The 19105-nt window shown below is 42.2% G+C and overlaps 1 protein-coding gene and 2 long non-coding RNA genes across 4 annotated transcripts; 1 reads left to right on the forward strand and 2 right to left on the reverse strand.

Moving 5' to 3' along the window:
- On the reverse strand, window positions 6594-9432 carry LOC110435952 (zinc finger BED domain-containing protein RICESLEEPER 2-like). Its single transcript, XM_021462067.1, has 3 exons — window positions 9378-9432; window positions 6879-8645; window positions 6594-6775 (listed from the first exon to the last, which is right to left on the reverse strand). Exons 1-3 carry the CDS (start codon window positions 9430-9432, stop codon window positions 6594-6596), a joined length of 2004 nt encoding a protein of 667 aa, XP_021317742.1.
- LOC110435458 lies at window positions 14529-16350 on the forward strand. 2 transcript variants are annotated; one of them, XR_002453161.1, is made up of 5 exons: window positions 14529-15006; window positions 15112-15198; window positions 15388-15478; window positions 15601-15674; window positions 16047-16350. It is a non-coding gene; the product is annotated as an uncharacterized LOC110435458 (long non-coding RNA). The 2 variants fall into 2 exon arrangements; XR_002453160.1 differs by having other exon boundaries at window positions 14530-15006; window positions 15384-15478.
- LOC110436040 lies at window positions 17976-18742 on the reverse strand. The gene is made up of 2 exons (XR_002453744.1): window positions 18537-18742; window positions 17976-18254 (listed from the first exon to the last, which is right to left on the reverse strand). It is a non-coding gene; the product is annotated as an uncharacterized LOC110436040 (long non-coding RNA).

The following is a 19105-nucleotide window of genomic DNA, read 5'->3' on the forward strand; positions in this document are numbered from 1 at the left end:
AGCAAGGCATATAGACTTTGGAACTTGACAAATGGCACATTGGAAGAAGTCCATGATGTTGAGTTTGATGAAACCGAGGGATCTCAAAGTGAAGCTCAAAATCTTGATGATGTGAGAGGAGATCAATTGGCAAATGCAATGAAAAACATGGATGTTGGTGACATAAGGCCAATGCAAGTTGATGATGATAATGACATTCACATGATCAATCAAGAAGTGCAAATTGATACAAATCAAGCTAGTACTAGTGGCTCTCATGATGATGATCAAGATCAAAATCAAGCTAGTGGAAGCAATCAACTCCCAATACTCCAACCTACTAGTATAGCAAGGGATCATCCACTGGATCAAGTCATTGGAGGTATTCAAAGTGGTGTGCAAACAAGATCAAGGCTAGCATCCTTTTGTGAGCACTATTCATTTGTCTCATTTGAGGAACCAAAGAAGATAGAAGAAGCATTGAAAGATTCTGATTGGGTAAATGCCATGCATGAAGAATTGAACAACTTCACAAGAAATCAAGTGTGGGAGCTTGTTGAGAGGCCAAAGAACTACAATGTGATTGGTACCAAGTGGGTCTTTAGAAACAAGCAAGATCAAGATGGTGTAGTTGTGAGAAACAAAGCAAGACTAGTAGCACAAGGCTACACTCAAGTTGAAGGTCTTGACTTTGGAGAAACATATGCACCGGTTGCAAGATTGGAGGCAATTAGAATATTATTAGCCTATGCTTGTGCCCACAACATCAAGCTATATCAAATGGATGTGAAGAGTGAATTTCTCAATGGATACATAAATGAGTTGGTTTATGTTGAACAACCTCCCAGTTTTGAAGATGACAAGAAACCCAACCATGTTTACAAGCTCAAGAAGGCATTGTATGGTTTGAAGCAAGCACCTAGAGCTTGGTATGAGAGATTGAGAGATTTCCTTCTCTCTAAAGGGTTCAAGATAGGAAAGGTTGACACTACTCTCTTCACCAAGAAGCTAGGCAATGACTTGTTTGTGTTGCAAATCTATATTGATGATATCATCTTTGGATCAACCAATCAAGACTTTTGTGAAGAATTTGGAAAAATGATGGCAAATGAGTTTGAGATGTTCATGATTGGAGAGCTTAGTTACTTCCTTGGTCTTCAAATCAAGCAAATGAAGAATGGCACTTTTGTAAGTCAAGGAAAGTATATCAAGGACATGATCAAGAAGTTTGGGTTGCAAGAAGCTAAACCAATGAGCACACCTATGGGCACAAATGATCAATTAGGTAGTGATGCTAGTGGCAACATGGTAGACCAAAAGCTATATCGGTCCATGATTGGAAGTTTTCTCTATGTCACCGCATCAAGGCCGGATGTAATGTTTAGTGTGTGCAAGTGTACAAGATACCAAGCTTCACCTAGAGAAAGTCACTTGAAGGCAACCAAGAGGATATTGAGGTATCTTAAAGGCACTCATGATGTTGGATTATGGTATCCCAAGGGGTCTAACTTTGAATTGATTGGATATTCGGACTCCGACTATGGTGGATGCAAGATTGATAGAATGAGCACAAGTGGCACTTGCCAATTGCTAGGAAGGTCTCTAGTTTCATGGTCATAAAAGAAACAAAATAGTGTTGCACTATCAACCGCCGAGGCCGAATACATAAGTGCCGGTAGTTGTTGTGCACAATTGCTTTGGATGAAAGCTACCTTGAATGACTTTGGAATCAAATTCAAGAATCTGCCTTTGCTATGTGACAATGAGAGTGCAATCAAGATGACACAAAATCCGGTTCAACATTCAAGAACCAAGCACATTGACATAAGGCTCCATTTCATAAGAGACCATCAACAAAAGGGTGATATTAGCATTGAAAGCATTGGCACCGAAGATCAACTAGCCGACATCTTCACAAAGCCACTTGATGAGAAGAGATTTTGCAAGTTGAGGAATGAATTGAACATACTTGACTTCTCCAACTTGAGATGAGTGCACCCCCACATTTATATATGACATGCCTCTCCTCCAACAATGCAAGGTAAAGTTGGTTGACATAGCATTCATACTTTACTAAGGACATGATTAGAACATTTAGACATATTTGCATGACAATAGGCTCATTCATGAAAATCAAAAGAATTTGATGTATGTATGGTACCACTATTGTTTCTATGATTGATTGATCTAGTGGTAGCATATGACATGTTTGTGAGCTTGTAAGCCTAGTGTTGGATCTAGAATATAAGCTTATGATGTGTAATTCAACATGGTCAAGATAACCCTTATACTTGATGAGGTGTGAAAAAGCTTGTCCTTGGATCAAACAGAATTACATGTCTTAGGCAAGTGATCTAGATTGAACCACAATTTGACCCTCACATTGATTGACTTAATTCTCACTAAAATTTGAACCTTTGTGGTCATTGATGACAAAGGGGGAGAGAAACAAAGATAAAGTCATAAAGGGGGAGAAAAGTGCTTAAGGGGGAGAGATAACTTTTGGAAAATTAAATTAAAACTTGAGCACACAAATAGGGGGAACAAGCTCATGAACCATTTGTTGCATTTGTATGTGCACTAACATAATGAGGTGTTGAATTGCAAGTTTAAATATACTACTCTTGTTTGATTGGTGCTTGCTAGATATAAAACTTGAATGATGCTTTGAATTCTAGCATAAAGTTTTATTTTTATGTGGTATCTAGACATATAATGTGATCTCACGAGGTATCTTGAGTTTTTGATGTATGTCTAGCTACATTGGTGCTAAGGATGGTATATTGGCAACTCCGATTGGTATCACGCTTCAAAGCTCCATTCTATATACCTTAGCATCATCTTGGTAGTAATAAATCTCCCAAAACTCTAATTCATGCATATGTGCAAACTTGAACCAAACTCTTGGAAGCACATATGTAGGGGGAGCTAGTACTACCAAAACCGAAATTGAAATGTTTGTCCAACCTTGTCTCATGATAAAAATGCTTTGGACAAGCAATTCAAGTTCATTATGATTTCATTTCATATCTTTGTGATGGTTGTCATCAATTACCAAAAAGGGGGAGATTGAAAGCCCAAGTTTGGTTTTGGTAATTAATGACACCAAGTTGCTAATGCCTTGTGTTTAAGTGATGTGAGTTAGGCATAGCAACACATGTGATGAAGGTGCATGGTGGCATGGAAAGGTGGCCACATGACTATAAAGAGATGAAGCTTGATGTGGAGATCATGATGATAGACGAGGAGCAAAGTTATCAAGGCAAAGGTATAAACATAAGGTTTTACTTTTGCCGGTCTAAGATGAGTAGAGAAGTGATTGACCGGGTTTAGGATAGATAGCCTACTATCAAGAGGGGAAATCACGATCATCTCTCGAATCAAGTGCTACTAGGTCCATGTCTTGAGCATATGCATTAGGATCTAGTAAAGTGCTAACTTAACTCCTTTGGTGAAAATGTTTGTGAAAAGCTAACACACATGCACTTTGGTGGTGGACACTTGTTGGTGTTAGCACATGTTGGTGGCGGGATTCGGTGCTTTTGAGAAAAATAAGTGTATATTTTCTATTGCGCCGGTAGGAATTTTGGAGAAGTCGCGGGAGTGTTTTCTCACTAAGAAACACTCACCGGACGCTGAGTGCGGAGGCACCGGACGCTAGCCTCAGAGTCCGGTGTGCTTGACCCTGCTAGGGTTGAGCACCGGACGCACTCTGAGAGCGTCCAGTGTGAAGGCGTTTTGCGACCCTCTCTGCGCATGGGTCCGGTGAGCACCGGACGCTACCGGTGCTTAGCATCCGGTGACCCTGCGTTTTGCGACCCTCTCTGCGTATGAGTCCGGTGTGCACCGGACGTGTCTGGTGTGGACCTGCAGAGCGTCCGGTGGTGCGCAGGTGACCGTTAGAATCTGACACGCGAGATTCCTGAAGGACACGTGGCCTTCTCCTAAGCACCGGACGCTGGGGGTCGAGCGTCCGGTGACCACTTAGTAGCGTCCGGTGCCCCCGTTTTCAGCCCAGTGAAAGTGGCCAACGGCTAGTTTCTTTGAGGGGCTTATAAATAGTTGGTGGCCGGCTTTGGGAGGCTGGCTCTTGCACATTTGATTACTTGAGACATACATTGAGCTAGAGAACACTCCCTCCACTCATCTCCTTGCTTGATTGCTCATCCTAGTGAGATTGAGTGAGATTCAAGTGCATTGCTTTGAGAGTTGCATTTAGTGGCACTTGATTCTTGAGTTTGCTGCGGATTTCTTGTTACTCTTGGGTGTTTCCCGACGCCCTAGACGGCTTGGAGCAGCGGTGGTGTTGAGCTCGTGATTGGAGATTGTTTCGAGCCTCACCAAATGATTTGTGAGGGGTTCTTGAGCCTTCCCCGCGGGAGATCGCAATTGGCTACTCTAGTGGATTGCTCGTGGCTTGGAGGATCCCCATCTTGTGAGTGGATGTGCGGCACCCGCTGAGGGTTTGGCTTTGGATTGCCAATTAGCTCGTGATCCATCAAGTGGGTGTATCGCCACAACGAGGACTAGCTTGCCGGGAAGCAAGTGAACCTCGGTAAAAAATCTTGTGTCATCTCTTGCCGAGGATTCTCTTGTGATTGTGAGTGATTGGTTGGATATATCTCTACTCTACAACGTTGGTATAACAATCACTCTTCACTCCTTACTTGTATACCTTGCTAGTTGTTTAGCTTGTTTAGTTTAGTCTTCTTGTTTTGAAGTGTAGCAAGCTTCTTGTTGTGCTTTCTTGTTGTAACTAGTGTGTAGCTTTCTTGCTAGACTTGTGTAGGTGGCTTGCATAGCTTAGTTGTGCTAGTGCTAGAATAGCTTCGCCTTTTGTTTTACTAATCAACTTGTCTAGTTGAAGTTTGTAGAAAATTTAAATAGGCTATTCACCCCCCCTCTAGCCATTTGGACCTTTCACTGTGCCTACGTGCTGCATTCCCCGTGGCCTCCCATCTCTACCGCACCCTCATCTCTCGCATCACTCCCCTTCTCTCACAACAACTTGATCCCCTGCTGCGCCCTTTCCTTCGTACCCCATCCCCATATGCAACATATACAACACACCTCTAAAAACATGTTTATATGCAAAATTGAATCTAGCGTAGTTGGTTAGGTTCCTTATGGTGAAACTTATCCATAGAGGTTCAAACTCTCGACCTGGTATAGATGCTCACATTTTTTGATTTATTCTAAGATTTGATGGCATTGTGCTTCAATAGTAGGCGTTGTTCTCGTCATCAGCTAGGCGCACGTGGTGACTTTGTCAATGTCGAGATGTGTCGGCATAGTGTTTTGGAGTCGTTCATAGGGGTTGGGTTCATCTAACGTGGAGGTTGGAGTCGCTCATAGGGGTAGGGTTCATCTGACATGGAGGTCGGCAGTAGCGACACACATGTGGAGCTCACCGGTGCAGCCGTCGTAATCTCCGCCCCTGGGTTTCATATCGAGTTTGGAGGTGCTCATAGGGATAGGATTCGTTTGACGTGGAGGTGAGCAACAGCGACACACGTGGAGCTCGCCAGCGCAACTGTGGTAACCTCCACCCTAGGTTCTACATCGAGCTTGTCGAAGATGGGCTATTTCTCTCCATGCTACAGAAAATAATAAAATGGATCCGAGCGTGTGGGCGATGAGCACAGAACGTTCGAGGCATATCGTTATCGCTCCGAAATAGATCTGATATTGACTCAATTTCCATGTTTATTTCATGTCAGTTTCTTGTGGTGCGCTACTACTCTACAATAGACTTCTCCTATATATATATATAAATATAATAAAGAGTGCCGATTCAGATATTCAATCGATCAATACAATCTTTATATTTTTGCCCACTCTTTTCCCCCCCTAATATTCATGTCCTAACCTGACGGGTCTTTGTGGGTGATCTTAGGTGCGCCTCCTGCTTCCGGCCTCCCTGACGGGTCTTTCCCGGAAGGCAATGATAGGTCATCACGGTGGAAATCAAACGCACATATCAATCCATGCGCCTGCAAAGAATGCATTTTGCATTCAACCACACCCGAAGCTCTGGCCAATGCTGCCCTCTGGTCAGCCATAGTCCGTTGGCCTCCCATAGTAGTGTAGGCCATGGCTCACGAGTCACGACACCCTATTTGAGATTTCTCCTGGGTATACAGCTTCCAGTTGTCCCCCTTGAAGGCAGGATCTTATGCATCACCTGTTGGCCACTACCACCAAAGCAAACCAAGTGTTGCTATCATCTAGGCATATTCATCGTCAAAACTAAGTGTCAGCAACCACACAAAACAACAACGTTCATGCTTCCAAGACAAGTTAAAATGGTGGCGCATCATGCCCATAATATTGTTTCAGGTGCGAAATTAAGTCCATACAAGATATATAACAATAAAGATAACTTAAGGAGTCACACACCAAACCGACAACAAGCCACCGAATAGCTCCAGATCCCCAACACTAGAGTACACAATGTGCAATACTGAGCACCGAACAACCCACAGTTTGCAAGTCATACCAGAAATAGAACAATGAATGCAGTAAGCAAAATTAGAACGATGAACGCCGTAAGCAAAATAAGATCGATGAACGCAGTAAGCAAAACAAGAGGTCTGAGCTTGTTGCACGACAGTCTAATTATCACTGTCCTCAGTGGAACCATAGTTGTCACTGTCCTCATCATCTTCTTTGCTCTCCTCGTCATAGTCATCAGATTCTTCCATTACCTTTTCTTCATCATTATCATCATATCCCAGTCCATCATCCTCTTCGTCGCCATCACTATAATACTCTTCGACAGCAGATAGAGAAATTCCTACAAATTTTAACAGAAGCAAAAATGTCGTATTCATCTCTACCAAAATAAGTAAATAGGTGCGTTTTAGTGTTACAAAGAAAGAAGGATAATGTAACAATACCATTTTTGTCTTTTGGACATGTCCAGTCATGGAGACAAATAAGCATCTCAAGTAAATCTGGACTGAGCGTACTACCTCGATGAGGATTCAAGATTTTTTCCTGAGTGTTAAATGCAGATTTGGAAGCAACTGTGGAGATAGGAACAGCAAGGATATCACGAGCCAAGCTTGCAAGATCAGGGTAACACTTGGACATAACGCTCCAAAACTCCAGGATATCAAGATCGGTGTTTAGATCCATCGTTGGCAACCGCAAATACCAATCCAGCTCTGATATTTGCTCTTGTGGAGGGTAATCATCAAACAGATCGTCCTTGGCATGGTATTCAACAACATTAGTCCCAACCAAAGATAAACAAGAAGATTTTTCATACTCAGCTAGCAATCGGTGGAGCAATGCAACAACTCTATCAACATGTTGGGCAGAATCAGCTTCCCCATAGACCTTTCTGAAACAGTAGCGGACTAAGTTGAGCTTGTAACGAGGATCAAGAACAGCTGCACAAGCTAAAATTGGGCTACACTCCACCCAATATTTGTCAAACTTCACTTTGATATCTTTCACCATAGCAGACATGAAGTTATCACGCTCCTTTGTCACTTCTAGCAATCTGTAAACTTTATAAACTCCAAGAAAGTACAAATTGGAAGTTTTGAATTCTGTGCGTATAAATATGCAAGTTATATCATAAATTGGCTTCAAAAACTTCTCTACAATTGCTACCTTGTTCCACTCATCATCTGAAAGATGGTATTCGGACAAAAAGGTTTCATCTGTTGATGCAAAGTGAGTGAAAGCATCCCGGTAATGTATGGCACAGCCCAGCATCTTGTAAGCTGAGTCCCAAGTAACAACCAGATCAGCACGTAGCTTCATAACATCCAAATGACAAATGTCTTTGGCAAAACGATAAAAAGCATCCAAGGTACTAGCTGAATAAGTGATATGATGAATTCCATGACGAATCTTGCTAATAATATCAGAAATCAGCCCTAGACTAGCTTGCACAACAGAATTCAAGATATCTGTGAGACAATGTACCTGACAGAATTCACCATCCCACAATAACTTGCACTTATCATGAAGAACAGTCTTGAGTGAATCAGGCATTGAAGCTTCATATTCAATATTGTTCAGAGTATCATTATCCAAAGTTATGCCTATGCCCTTCTTGTCAAATTTCAATTCACTAAGACACAATGCTACAGTCTCAGCAACAGATGTGACATCATCAGGAAATTCCATGAATTTAAAACCCACTATTCTTCTCTGCAACTTCCAGCCAGCATCAACAAAGCAAGCAGTGACACAAAGATAAATGTCATCATTATAGTTATCACCAGTCTCTTTAGACCTCCACTTATCAATAGCAAAACTGAACCCGCCAGGTGTTTCAGATATGATGGAATGCAGAGTATCCTTTTCCCTTCCATAAAGAGCCATCAGATCTTGGTCTAAAGTTGAGCGGCTTACAGAGACAAACGGATTAAGAGCACGAACAAAACGCTGAAAACCAATTCCATCAACAAGTGAAAGGGATTGACCAGTAGTAATTATACACATGGTCAAGGCTCTTCTACCAGCATTAAGATCAGGACCAGCATTGCTCTCAGCATCTGAATGAGAAGAGTCCAAAAGAGAAGTGCATCTATTACCAGAGTTAGTGCTGTCACCACCACGTTTCAGTATCGAGAAGCCTTCCCAAATATCAGACACATCATACTGGTAGCCTTTCTCCTTATCATGGCCATCATTGCTTCTCTTACCTACACAAACAGAAATGTCAATGTCTGCAGCACCACATGGAAATTTTGAAACAGAAAGCACAGAACCTAAAGTAGAATTTGGATTGTTCTATAATATCTTTCAATCTTAACTGTGCGACTAATTCTACCCAATTGTACAGAATTGCCAGTACAGGCAGTTCACAACACACATATTGGTGCCTTTGCCAGGATACGATCTTGTATTATGATGGAAACAAAAAAGGTATTCTTTTTAATGGAAGTACACAATTATACAAATTTTAAAATGAAAAGCAGAAATTCGGTTGATCCAGGAAGTGTAAAACCTTGATGGTACCATCTACCCATAAAAAAAACTACACATTCCATCCTAGCCACCGCCAGGAGGCCATAAAACACTGACAAGTCTCTGTTCCTACTAACAGGGCCGTCTTAATGATTTTTAGGGCCCTTGTGCAAGCAATATAGTAAGAGCCTAACAATCTAATGTGTTATTATAACGATTGAGGTATATAGCACTATTAATAATAGTTAACTTGCAATGTATATTTAGTTCCTTTTAACTTGCAACATATATTTAGTTTAGCGCTTTTTAAAATAACTATTATGGTTACCTCAACTATTCGCTTCAATCACTTGATACCTAATTGCTTGTATGGATTGGATTCCAATTGCAAGGTGGAAAAGCAAAATAAATTTGTATATCAAACAATCACTTATCGTCTAGTACAGCCTTCACGCTTCAATCTTCACCGATCACCATCTGGCATCCGTAGAGGCACAGATCACTTATCCGTAGAGGGACCATAGCGCCGCCTGCCTGTTGCCGCTAGCTGGCCAAATATGATCAGAGATAGAGACGGAGGAAATTAGGAACGTTGGAACGGCCACAGCAAGACGCCATCACACAAAGTCGAAGAGACAACTCATTGCCGCAGACTGCATATGTGTCAAATACACATACTATAAAGACCTATACTCATGGGCCCCCAAGTGTCATGGGCCCTCGGCCGGCGCACTGCCTGCACCCCCCTCTAAGACGGGCCTGCCTACTAAGCAGCAGAAATTCGATCATTCCAGAATGCTTTACAATCCTAAGGATGCCACAAACCAACCACAAAACCACATGTCATGCTTATCACTCCCTGCGATTCATAAAACACGCAATTCCTCTTTTTTTCCCGGCGCAAACACAATCTTTAATTCGATGCAGAACAAAAAGGGGTTCTTTTATTCATGAGCACCTAAATACAGCCTTATAAGAGCAGTCGGGGCCAAGAAGCTCATAATAAATCAAGAAATATATCGCACAATTCAACGTGCCTCTACCCAGTTCTGCAAAATTTCGGCCCTCCAAAAAAATGTGCAAATTTCATCTTGACCCAAGAGAACGCTACACCATACCATAGATCATAAATGCCTCAAATTTTCTCGAGGTGAACCGAGAAAAAGAAAAAGAGTAGGGGTACGATGCAGCGCTCGTGGGTTCGGAGCAAACCTAAGACGGACGGCGGACGTGGGATCGGCATGGAGCCCGGCTTCGTCCGAAGCCGCTGGTGGCCAGGAGGCATCCGGATTCCGGAGAAGGCGGCGGCGGTGGTTGCCGCCGGGAAGACGAAGAGGCGTGCGTCGCAGTGGATGGAAGGAATGTGATGCGAAGCGGTGGTGCGGAATGGGGTTTTCTAAGGCGGGGTTAGGGTTTTGTTGAGGACGGGGAAGACGAGACGATCCGTGTTTGTGTGAATGGGCCGGCCTGCAATTGCGTAGGCTTCTTTTGGTCTTCTTGTTTTCCATTTTTTTTTCTTGTTATAGATTTTTCAGTCTACTAGCCCAAACAGTCTACTCAAAAAGGCACGCACCGATGAAACGCATACCGACAGTCTGGTTTGTACACTATCTGAGAGCAGAAATGAAATGCCTAGGAGACATTCTTAGGTCATCGCGATGGAAATCAAACGTATGGGACAATCCAACGCTCATGCCGACCACCACCGAACAGTTTTTTTTTTTTAAGAAACCATACCCTTCGTGAAAACCCATACAAACTACAGTAAAAAAGTTATTTAAATTTATTTAAAAAATCACACATGTAGATTATATGATAATACATAACGTTGTAAAATATCTCGAATTTGTTTGTGAGATATAAAAATAACAAATTTCTAACGGACCCTGTGGACAACTTTCTGCCCTAGGTACTAAATATTACTCCTCTATCTTAAATTATAAAATGTTTGACTTATTTCATCGATAATTTGACCACTTGTCTTATTCAAAAAATTTGTACAAAAATAGTCAAATTTAAATCATTCTTGAAGAAGTTTGATTAATAAAGCAAGCCACGACAAAAAGAAGTGATATTTTACACAAAATTTTGAATAAAACAAGTGGTCAAAGTTGGTGTTAAAAAAGTAAAACATCTTATAATTTGATTTGAGATGGATTGAGTATTTGGTGTCGAGCCCAAATCAACCACGTGAACAGAAAGCACAGGCGCTCTGCACAGATTTTCCCTGATGCCACATCGTACCCGAGCGCCGTTCTCTCGCTCGCACCTCCTCCAAATCGCATCCACCAAGCTAGCTCGCCGTTTCCCCGCCGCATGATCCGAGCTCGCCCTCCGCAGCCTCCCAGGTGGTTCCACTTCCACGACTTTCGAACCTCGCTGCCGCCCTCTGCCCATCCGGCGTCCTAGGCACCCACTACCCGTCCAGCGGCCGCCGTGGCACCACCCAGGCGGCCCTCTGTGCTCAGCTTCCGAACCTCGCCGCCGCTCTCTGCCCGTCCGGCGTCCAAGGCGCCCTCTACCCGTCTGGCGGCCGCCGCAGCGCCGCCTAGACCGCCCTCTGCGCTCCTTCCTGTGTCCTTCACTGTCGTGGAACCGCCCAGGGCGCCCTCTGCCTGTCCGGTGGCCGTTTGTCTTCCTGCGTCCTTCACCACCGCGGCACCGCGTAGGGTGCCCGCTGTCCGTCGTGCGTCTTTCTCGGTATTTGGCAGCAGACGCATCGCGTCGCCCATCTGTAACATCCCGAATTTTTCCACAGTACCACCACAAGAGTCGTCCGCTCGGTCTCCTGATTCCAGTGTCCCGCACCGTGCTGCCCCACGCAGCGCTTTGCAGCCGCAGACGCATCACGACGCCTGTCACCGTGGTCTCCATTGGTGTGCCTGCTCCTAGCGCTGTGTGTTCGCAGAAGCATTGTGAAGCGTGGGTTGATTGCCGAGCACACACATTCATTGCCGAGCTTGCATTATTTGGGATGGAGCTGCCCGGCCCCTCAGGTTTCCTTTAACTAATTATTCACGTATCTCGCTTTGATCTCCATTAAGGTAGTGTCAAATTGTTTCACTATTAGATTCCCTGATATGGATCCTGTCCGTTAAACAATGATCATCTTTCTTTTTAGTTTTCGTAAGATTTCTGCACAAATAATGTTTGAAGATCCTTTTCAACTTTATCAATTCATTATGTGATCATGACATTGGTTTGTTACAACCATAGACATTGTTTCAGCTTTGCATTGTTTTGATCGGTTCATACATGTATGCTTTTACTTACACTACAAGAAACATGCTAATCCGTGACGGATTCCTAGTGACAGATTTATAAACCGTCACTGACAGATGCAATCTATGACGATAATTCTTTTCTGTCATAGATGTACACCAATGGATATTCTTAGCCCGCTATCTCGTGACGGTTTTAACCGAATCGTCACAATATATGATTTTTAAATTCGTCATACTCTAATTAGACCAAAAGAATAGGCCCACTATCAATATTTAGTGCAAAGAAAAATAAAAAATGTGATTCCAATAAGAATCAAACCTAAACGATGATTTGTAATAATTTCGATACTTTCTTGTATGTATATGGCTAGAGAAGGGTCGTTCAATGGGTTGTTGGGCTTCTCCCAAGGCGTCGGCCTTTATGCAGCGCTTGCTAGGCTCCAGCAGCAGGCACAAGCGACTGCGTGGTGGTTCTTGCCTGTCACAACTTATTTTCATGTGCACATACTGTCTTCCTTTACCAGGGTTGGGCGTGATAGTTATAGCCGGGGCAAACATCAGGGCGCCGGTGACCGTCGCCAGGGCGTTTGACAGCAAGATCACGTGTCCATCCTTTCACTTCATTGGTACGTGTGCATTCTTTTTCATAAATTTGAGAACTAACTATTTACTGTTTTGATTGCTAGTGTGTCTATATAGAAAATAGAAAAATGTTGTTTTGTTGGAATTTAATCTAGGATGAAGCAAATCTGCAAATGAGAAGAGCGCCACTTGTGTCTACGTTTGGCTATTTCAACAATTTATTCTTGGTTTTTCTAAATATCTAAATAAAATTTAAATTAAATTAAAAAACGAAAGCATATGAAATAAACCTGATTGAACCTCCAACCTTCTGAAAAATAAACACATGCCTTACCACTACACCACCCCTACTGTTGGATGCTCATTGGTTATTTAACACTATTTATTATCGGCTTCCCTAAATTAATATGAAATATGTAAAAATGGCAAAACTCATACTGGGTTCGAACCCAAAGACCTAGCAAAGTAGAAAAATGTAACTTACCACTACAACTGCTGGAACTTCAGGATTAAACTGGTTCTTTTTATTCTTTAGTACATACACGTACATGTTCCTCACGTGCAAAAACGACAGAGTTCAGTAACGTAGAAACAAAGTCATGATAACATCACAAACATAAACTCTTTTTTTTTAAAAAAAGTAAAAACACCAATAGACCGGATGCTCGGACCCTTACATGTCATTCGGCATGAACTTTTCATATGAGTTTTTTAGTAAAAAATAAATTACATAAAGACTAGAAAATCAAGAACATGAACATAAGTTTTTCACTTTTTAATCTATAGTTAAAACTTGTATCAAGTTTTTCTTCATCATTCTAACTTCAAATGAGATGATTCTTTTTTCTAAAATCATGCTCTGTCAAATTATTATGGTCTTATAGCTATTATTTTTGATAAACTCTCATGTGACTTTGTTTTATCAAATGAGAATTTGAAGTTTAAAAAATAGTAACTTCAAACAATATTTTGGAGCAGTAAACGATTTCAGCTAAAAAAGTCATGAACGTAAAAGTTGTAGAACTGATCAAGATGTACAATTTTTATTTTGATCATTTGTTCATCCAATAAAGTGATAGTAACATTGTTCACAAAATTTATATATCTATCTCATAGTTTATGAAACTATACGAGAGATATGTAAAATTTATGAACAATGTTAGTATCACTCTGTCGGATGGAAAAATGAACAAAATAATAGTTGTAGGTCTTGATGACTTCTATAACTTTTTTGTTGATAACTTTTTCACATGAAATCATTTACTCTTTTAAAATTTTGTTTGAAGTAGTCATTTTTTTAAATTCAAATTTTGAATTGTTCAAACAAAGTCACATGAAAAAATGACCAAAATAAAATTTATAGATCTAGAAAAGATTTAGAAATTTGTAGTTGACAACTTTTTTATTTGAGAGCATTTAAATTTGTATTTTCATAGTTAACTAGAAATAAAACAAAGAATGAATATAAATATTGGAACAAAAAAATGGGAATACTTCAACACATAGCTCTGCCCAAACTAGAAAAAGCGCCCAGATTGGACCTGGTACATCTTGAACCGTCCGATTAAATGGACGAACGAGATCCACCACACATCATATATATACCTTTGTTTCCCTCTCAACCCTAGCTCTATTCTCCTTTCCCAGTCACCCCCATGCGCAGCCCTGTCCACATTGTAAGACTGACTCCAACCGCCGGTAGCCAAACTTGAGACCGATTCTTTTGTTTTGGTTCTGCACAGGGAAAAGGCTGGCCACCCAAATCTTTCCCTCTCCAGCAGCGAAGGCAGTAGAAGAGAGCCGAGTACGGACATCCTCTTCTTTTCCCTCCCCTCGCCTGTGAAACAGTTGCGCAGTAGATTATTTTTGTGGAGGAGAGAGACGGCAGAGAGAACCTATATTTGGGTTGTGACAACACACGGAGGAAAAATGGCTGCGTGCTTTGCCTATGCTGTTGGACCCTGATTTTTTCACGCGAACGATGCAAAATAGGTTTGGGTGCCGTAATAGCTACTGTTGGAGACAGTCTAACTCTCGTGGCTTTCTCTATGCCTGAGAGAGAGGTCAGCTCCTCCACCGCTTCCTCTCTCCTCTCATTCTAGATCCAGCGGACCTTGCTTTCTGGCCATGGGCCTCAACTGCTTCTGGTGGCGGCATGGACGGGCCTAGCCATAGGCATCGACATCCTTTTGTCGGAATCAAATCTGAGCTCGGCCGAGGAGGATCCGATGAGGGCAACTGATGGCCATCGTATCTTCTTGTCCTGGACATCACGCTGCCATTGAGTCTGGTCGGATCTCTCTCCTGCTCTATTTCTATTTATCTAAATTCACTCTCTCACTCTCGTCTTTCCCTAAATTTACTCCCTCTCTCTCTCTCTCGTGATTCTGAGCAGGTGGAGGCACGAGACAAGAGACGTATCGTTGTCGGTAGATCTGTGAGCTAGGTGCGAGGCCTTGCAACCGCAGGGAGCTCGCGAGGGGTTAGATTTTTATGCATGCCTTACTTTGTTCAGACACTAGTTTTATTTGCCCGCTTGGTGCGAGACCTTGCAACCGCAGGAGTTTTATTTGCCCGCTTGGTGCGAGGCCTTGCAACCGCAGGGTGCTTGACGGCTGATTTATTTGCCCGCTTCGCACTGTAAGATTTTCTTTTTTCTTTGTTTAGACAGGTAGATCCACCAACAAGGATATGTGAAAGCAGCAGCAGTTGGAACATATGACGAAATATTAAGAAACTTCAGTGCAAAGCAAAATGCTAAAGTATTTCTATGCATGCCTTACTTTGTTCAGACACATAGTTTTTCTTCTTTAATATACAAATGACATTTTTCTTGTTCAGACACATAATTAATTTACATTTTGGAAATTTTTTTGCATTGCAGAAGTCTGATCCCATTTTAATTTGTGGGATAAGAAGCTTCAGCTTGCCCCTCTTGGCACTAAAACCATTCATAAGGTATATATTTTTGTGGTCACGTCTTCTGTATGAAATTCTATTGGGATTGAAGACATCATTTTGTTAGGACTGCATATAACATTATGGTAACTAGCTGTTGCTTACTGCTTCAACAATCTATGTATTGAATTGCTTGTAACAATAATATTTTTCATGAGTCAAATGCATGAAAGAAAATAAATAATGCAACTTTGGATTAACATAACAGTTATGGATTAATTTAAGTATACAAAATGACCCGCTTAAAAATTTATTTATCTTTGTTGACAAACCGTAAATGCAGGTTGGTAGTAGTAGCAAGGCCTCCAACTGAAGTTAATTTGGTGCTTATCTCTTGAAACAAAGTTAAACTTCTGTCTGTTTCTATGGCAGGTTCTTTTATGCATCATGTGACAGTGCTGCTGTGCCTACATCTACTTTGAATTTAAGCAGTTGGAAACTGATTGAGCAGCTGGAAACTGTAGTTAGAGGAGCCAAATACTGATAGCGAGGATTTGATAATTGCCATATCTTTGGCCCTCAATATTTGTGATTTTTATTCTTCTTAATGTAATTGAAACTGATGGTGTTCCTAGACTGAGGTCTTATGTAACTGTAAATTAACTTGTCTATATGGGTTATACGTTTGTATTTTTGTTGTATGTGATATAATGGGCTATATATGTTGTATGTGGTATAATAACTGGCTGAAAAAATAAATTTAAAACTACGATGAAGTAGAGAAGTAAATGGGCTTAAAACAGATTACAAATGGACTAAAAATATATTCCAAATGGGCTCAAAATAGGCCAAAATGGCCCATCTTTGATGTTGGGCTGTTAATAAATGGGCCGGGATAGTGATATCATTATCCAAATAAGCAGCTATGATAATGTGGCAATTTAACTATGACGATTATTATTCGTCACAGAAAATGGATTTGGGCTGGGCTAACTGGGCTTTGGGCTCTACCGTGACGGTTTAAGATCGTCACTGATTCTATTAATCTATGATGGTTTTCGGTAAACCGTCACGGAGCTCAATCCATGACGCTCAATCCATGACGATCTCTGAAACCATCACAGATGCTGCATTGTGATGGTTTTTTGGTGATCCGTGACAGTTTTTTTTGTCATAGATTAACAGATTTCTTGTAGTGTTATGTCGTGATTATAGTTTAATAAAACAGTTCTATTTATTCTGAATTTGCAAAGGGTGCCCATGCCGGAAAAGGTCCTGTTCCGTCAACTAAAAGGTTCTTTCTTTCATATTCTCATTATCTTTTATTTATTTACTTTGATACATTTATAAAATTTTAGCAGTTGCAACTACATTGTTTTGTGGAGTGATCTTGTAAATTTAAGCTGTAGAGTTTATGAATGCAGTATTCTAGTTACATTTTGAATCATTGACTTTAGAATCTGGTTAGAGCTAGTTCATAAGATGCCTGACAATCCAAAAAATGCTTGTATTTGAGAGCACTCAACAGCGGTCAGTACATGTTTTTTATAAAAAATAGTGGCATTTTTCATGTGTTGTTCCTGCTTTTTGTCTCAGTTAATTTGATTATTGCCCATTTAGGTATGAGGTCCCTTTCCGACAAGATGAGAGGATACCCTCCTCACCTACAAGAACCTTTGCATCGGCTCCACGAAATAGAGGTGCAATGGGGAACTGATGTACTATAATATTAATTTGTCGTTGTATGGAGTTAGTATTTTACAAATGACTAGACAAAATTAGATACATTCATTTACAACCTATCTAACCTCACTACGGGAAGCAGTGGCTTCCCCGAGTGTAGAATGCACTCGGGGAAGGCCTAGTTGCACTCGGGGAAGAGTGCCCGGGATATCTCTTCACGGTAAAGACGTCTTCCCCGAGAGCCAAAACTCGTGCACTCGGGGAAGACTTTCTCGAGAGCCGTCCTAGCACTAGGGGAAGAGTTGACGCCATTGGTGGCCTCCGGCGCCGTTTGCTTGTTTAAAAAAAAAATCTTCCCCGAGTGCAACACTCGGGGAAGCCACTATCTTTCCCGACAGCCGAAGGCCAGGCACTCAGGGAAGACTCCTTCCCCAAGAGCTGCAGCCAAAGCACTAGGGAAAGACTCCTTCTTCCCCGAGAGCTGCAGCCAAAGCACTAGGGGAAGACTTCCTCTTCCCCGAGAGCCGCTGCCAAAGCACTAGGGGAAGACTTCCTCTTCCCCGAGAGCCAAACTCTGTGCACTCGGGGAAGCCATTTCGAAAATTCTTTTTTTTTGCTTTTCCATTTAATCAACAGAGCATATATATATATATCACAGTCCAAAAATCAACAGCAATATATCACAAACCACATTTATATATATCACAAATGACCAAATTTATACGAAATTCAGAATATATTACAAACCACACGTTTAAGAGTACATATTATTCCAAGTTCACAAGTTTAATACATAAAAACAACTCCCAAGGCAGCTCACGGCGACTGTCCAGTGTGCGATGCCGGCGAGGGTTGGGACGCCCCAGCTTGCGATCCCGGCGACGGTCTAGGTGTGCATAGCACGCCGTGCGATCCTAGCGACCCTCCGACATGGTTGGACGCCGCCCCCGATGCATGCTACAAAAGAGAGAGCATTGGATGTGAGTGACAAATAAAAATGGAGAGAGTGTAAAGAAAAATTGGAAATTTCGGCAGCACCTCCCTTGCACGGGGAGGTTTCCAAAACCTGCAAGAGAAACGTCGACACGAAGGTCGACAACCACATGTCTGGCACGATGGCCGTCACATCAACAAATCCAGCATGAAGGCCGACACATCAACAAATCCGGCAAGAAGGCCATCACTAGGTTTTATGCTAAGTATGAGCAAAGAAAGTAAAACATCCATACTAATACTCACCGGAGTAGACTCTCGACGATATGGTGGTGGTGGTGGTGCAAGCAGCTATGCTGGGATCTCCCAACCTTATTGTTGCCCAAGTTGTTGCACGAACTTGAGCAAACCCTCTTGCTGGGCCTCCAAAGCTTGTATCCTCTGACGCTCGGCCTCCCGCTCGGCTCGCTCAGCCTCTCGCTCAGCCAACTGGGCCTCCTGCTAGGCCCGCAGTGCTAGCAGCTCGGCCTACAACATTTGAACCCAATGTTTCAATAATGTAAAGGTAAGGAACATAAAATAGAAAGAACGATGAATGAAACTAGAATACTTACCTGTAGTGCCTCCACCGCTGTTGGCCGTTGGCTTATGGGCACACTAGAGCTCGTGCTCGCTGCTCGTAGACGGTTGAGAGGAGTACAACCTGTCTCAAGGATGCCGTCGCCAATGTAGAATCGTCCATGCTTCTTACCTTGCCCAATCCTCATCACCAGCTCAGGATCAAAGCGCTCCTCAGTCCTCGGATCGTAGTCCGACCCATGGACTAACCTCGATGCCTCCGTGTACGAACTGAGACGGGTGTAGACGCTAGAGTT

The sequence above is a fragment of the Sorghum bicolor genome, chromosome 5, assembly GCF_000003195.3.
Source record: "Sorghum bicolor cultivar BTx623 chromosome 5, Sorghum_bicolor_NCBIv3, whole genome shotgun sequence".
NCBI classification, from domain to species: Eukaryota; Viridiplantae; Streptophyta; class Magnoliopsida; order Poales; family Poaceae; genus Sorghum; species Sorghum bicolor.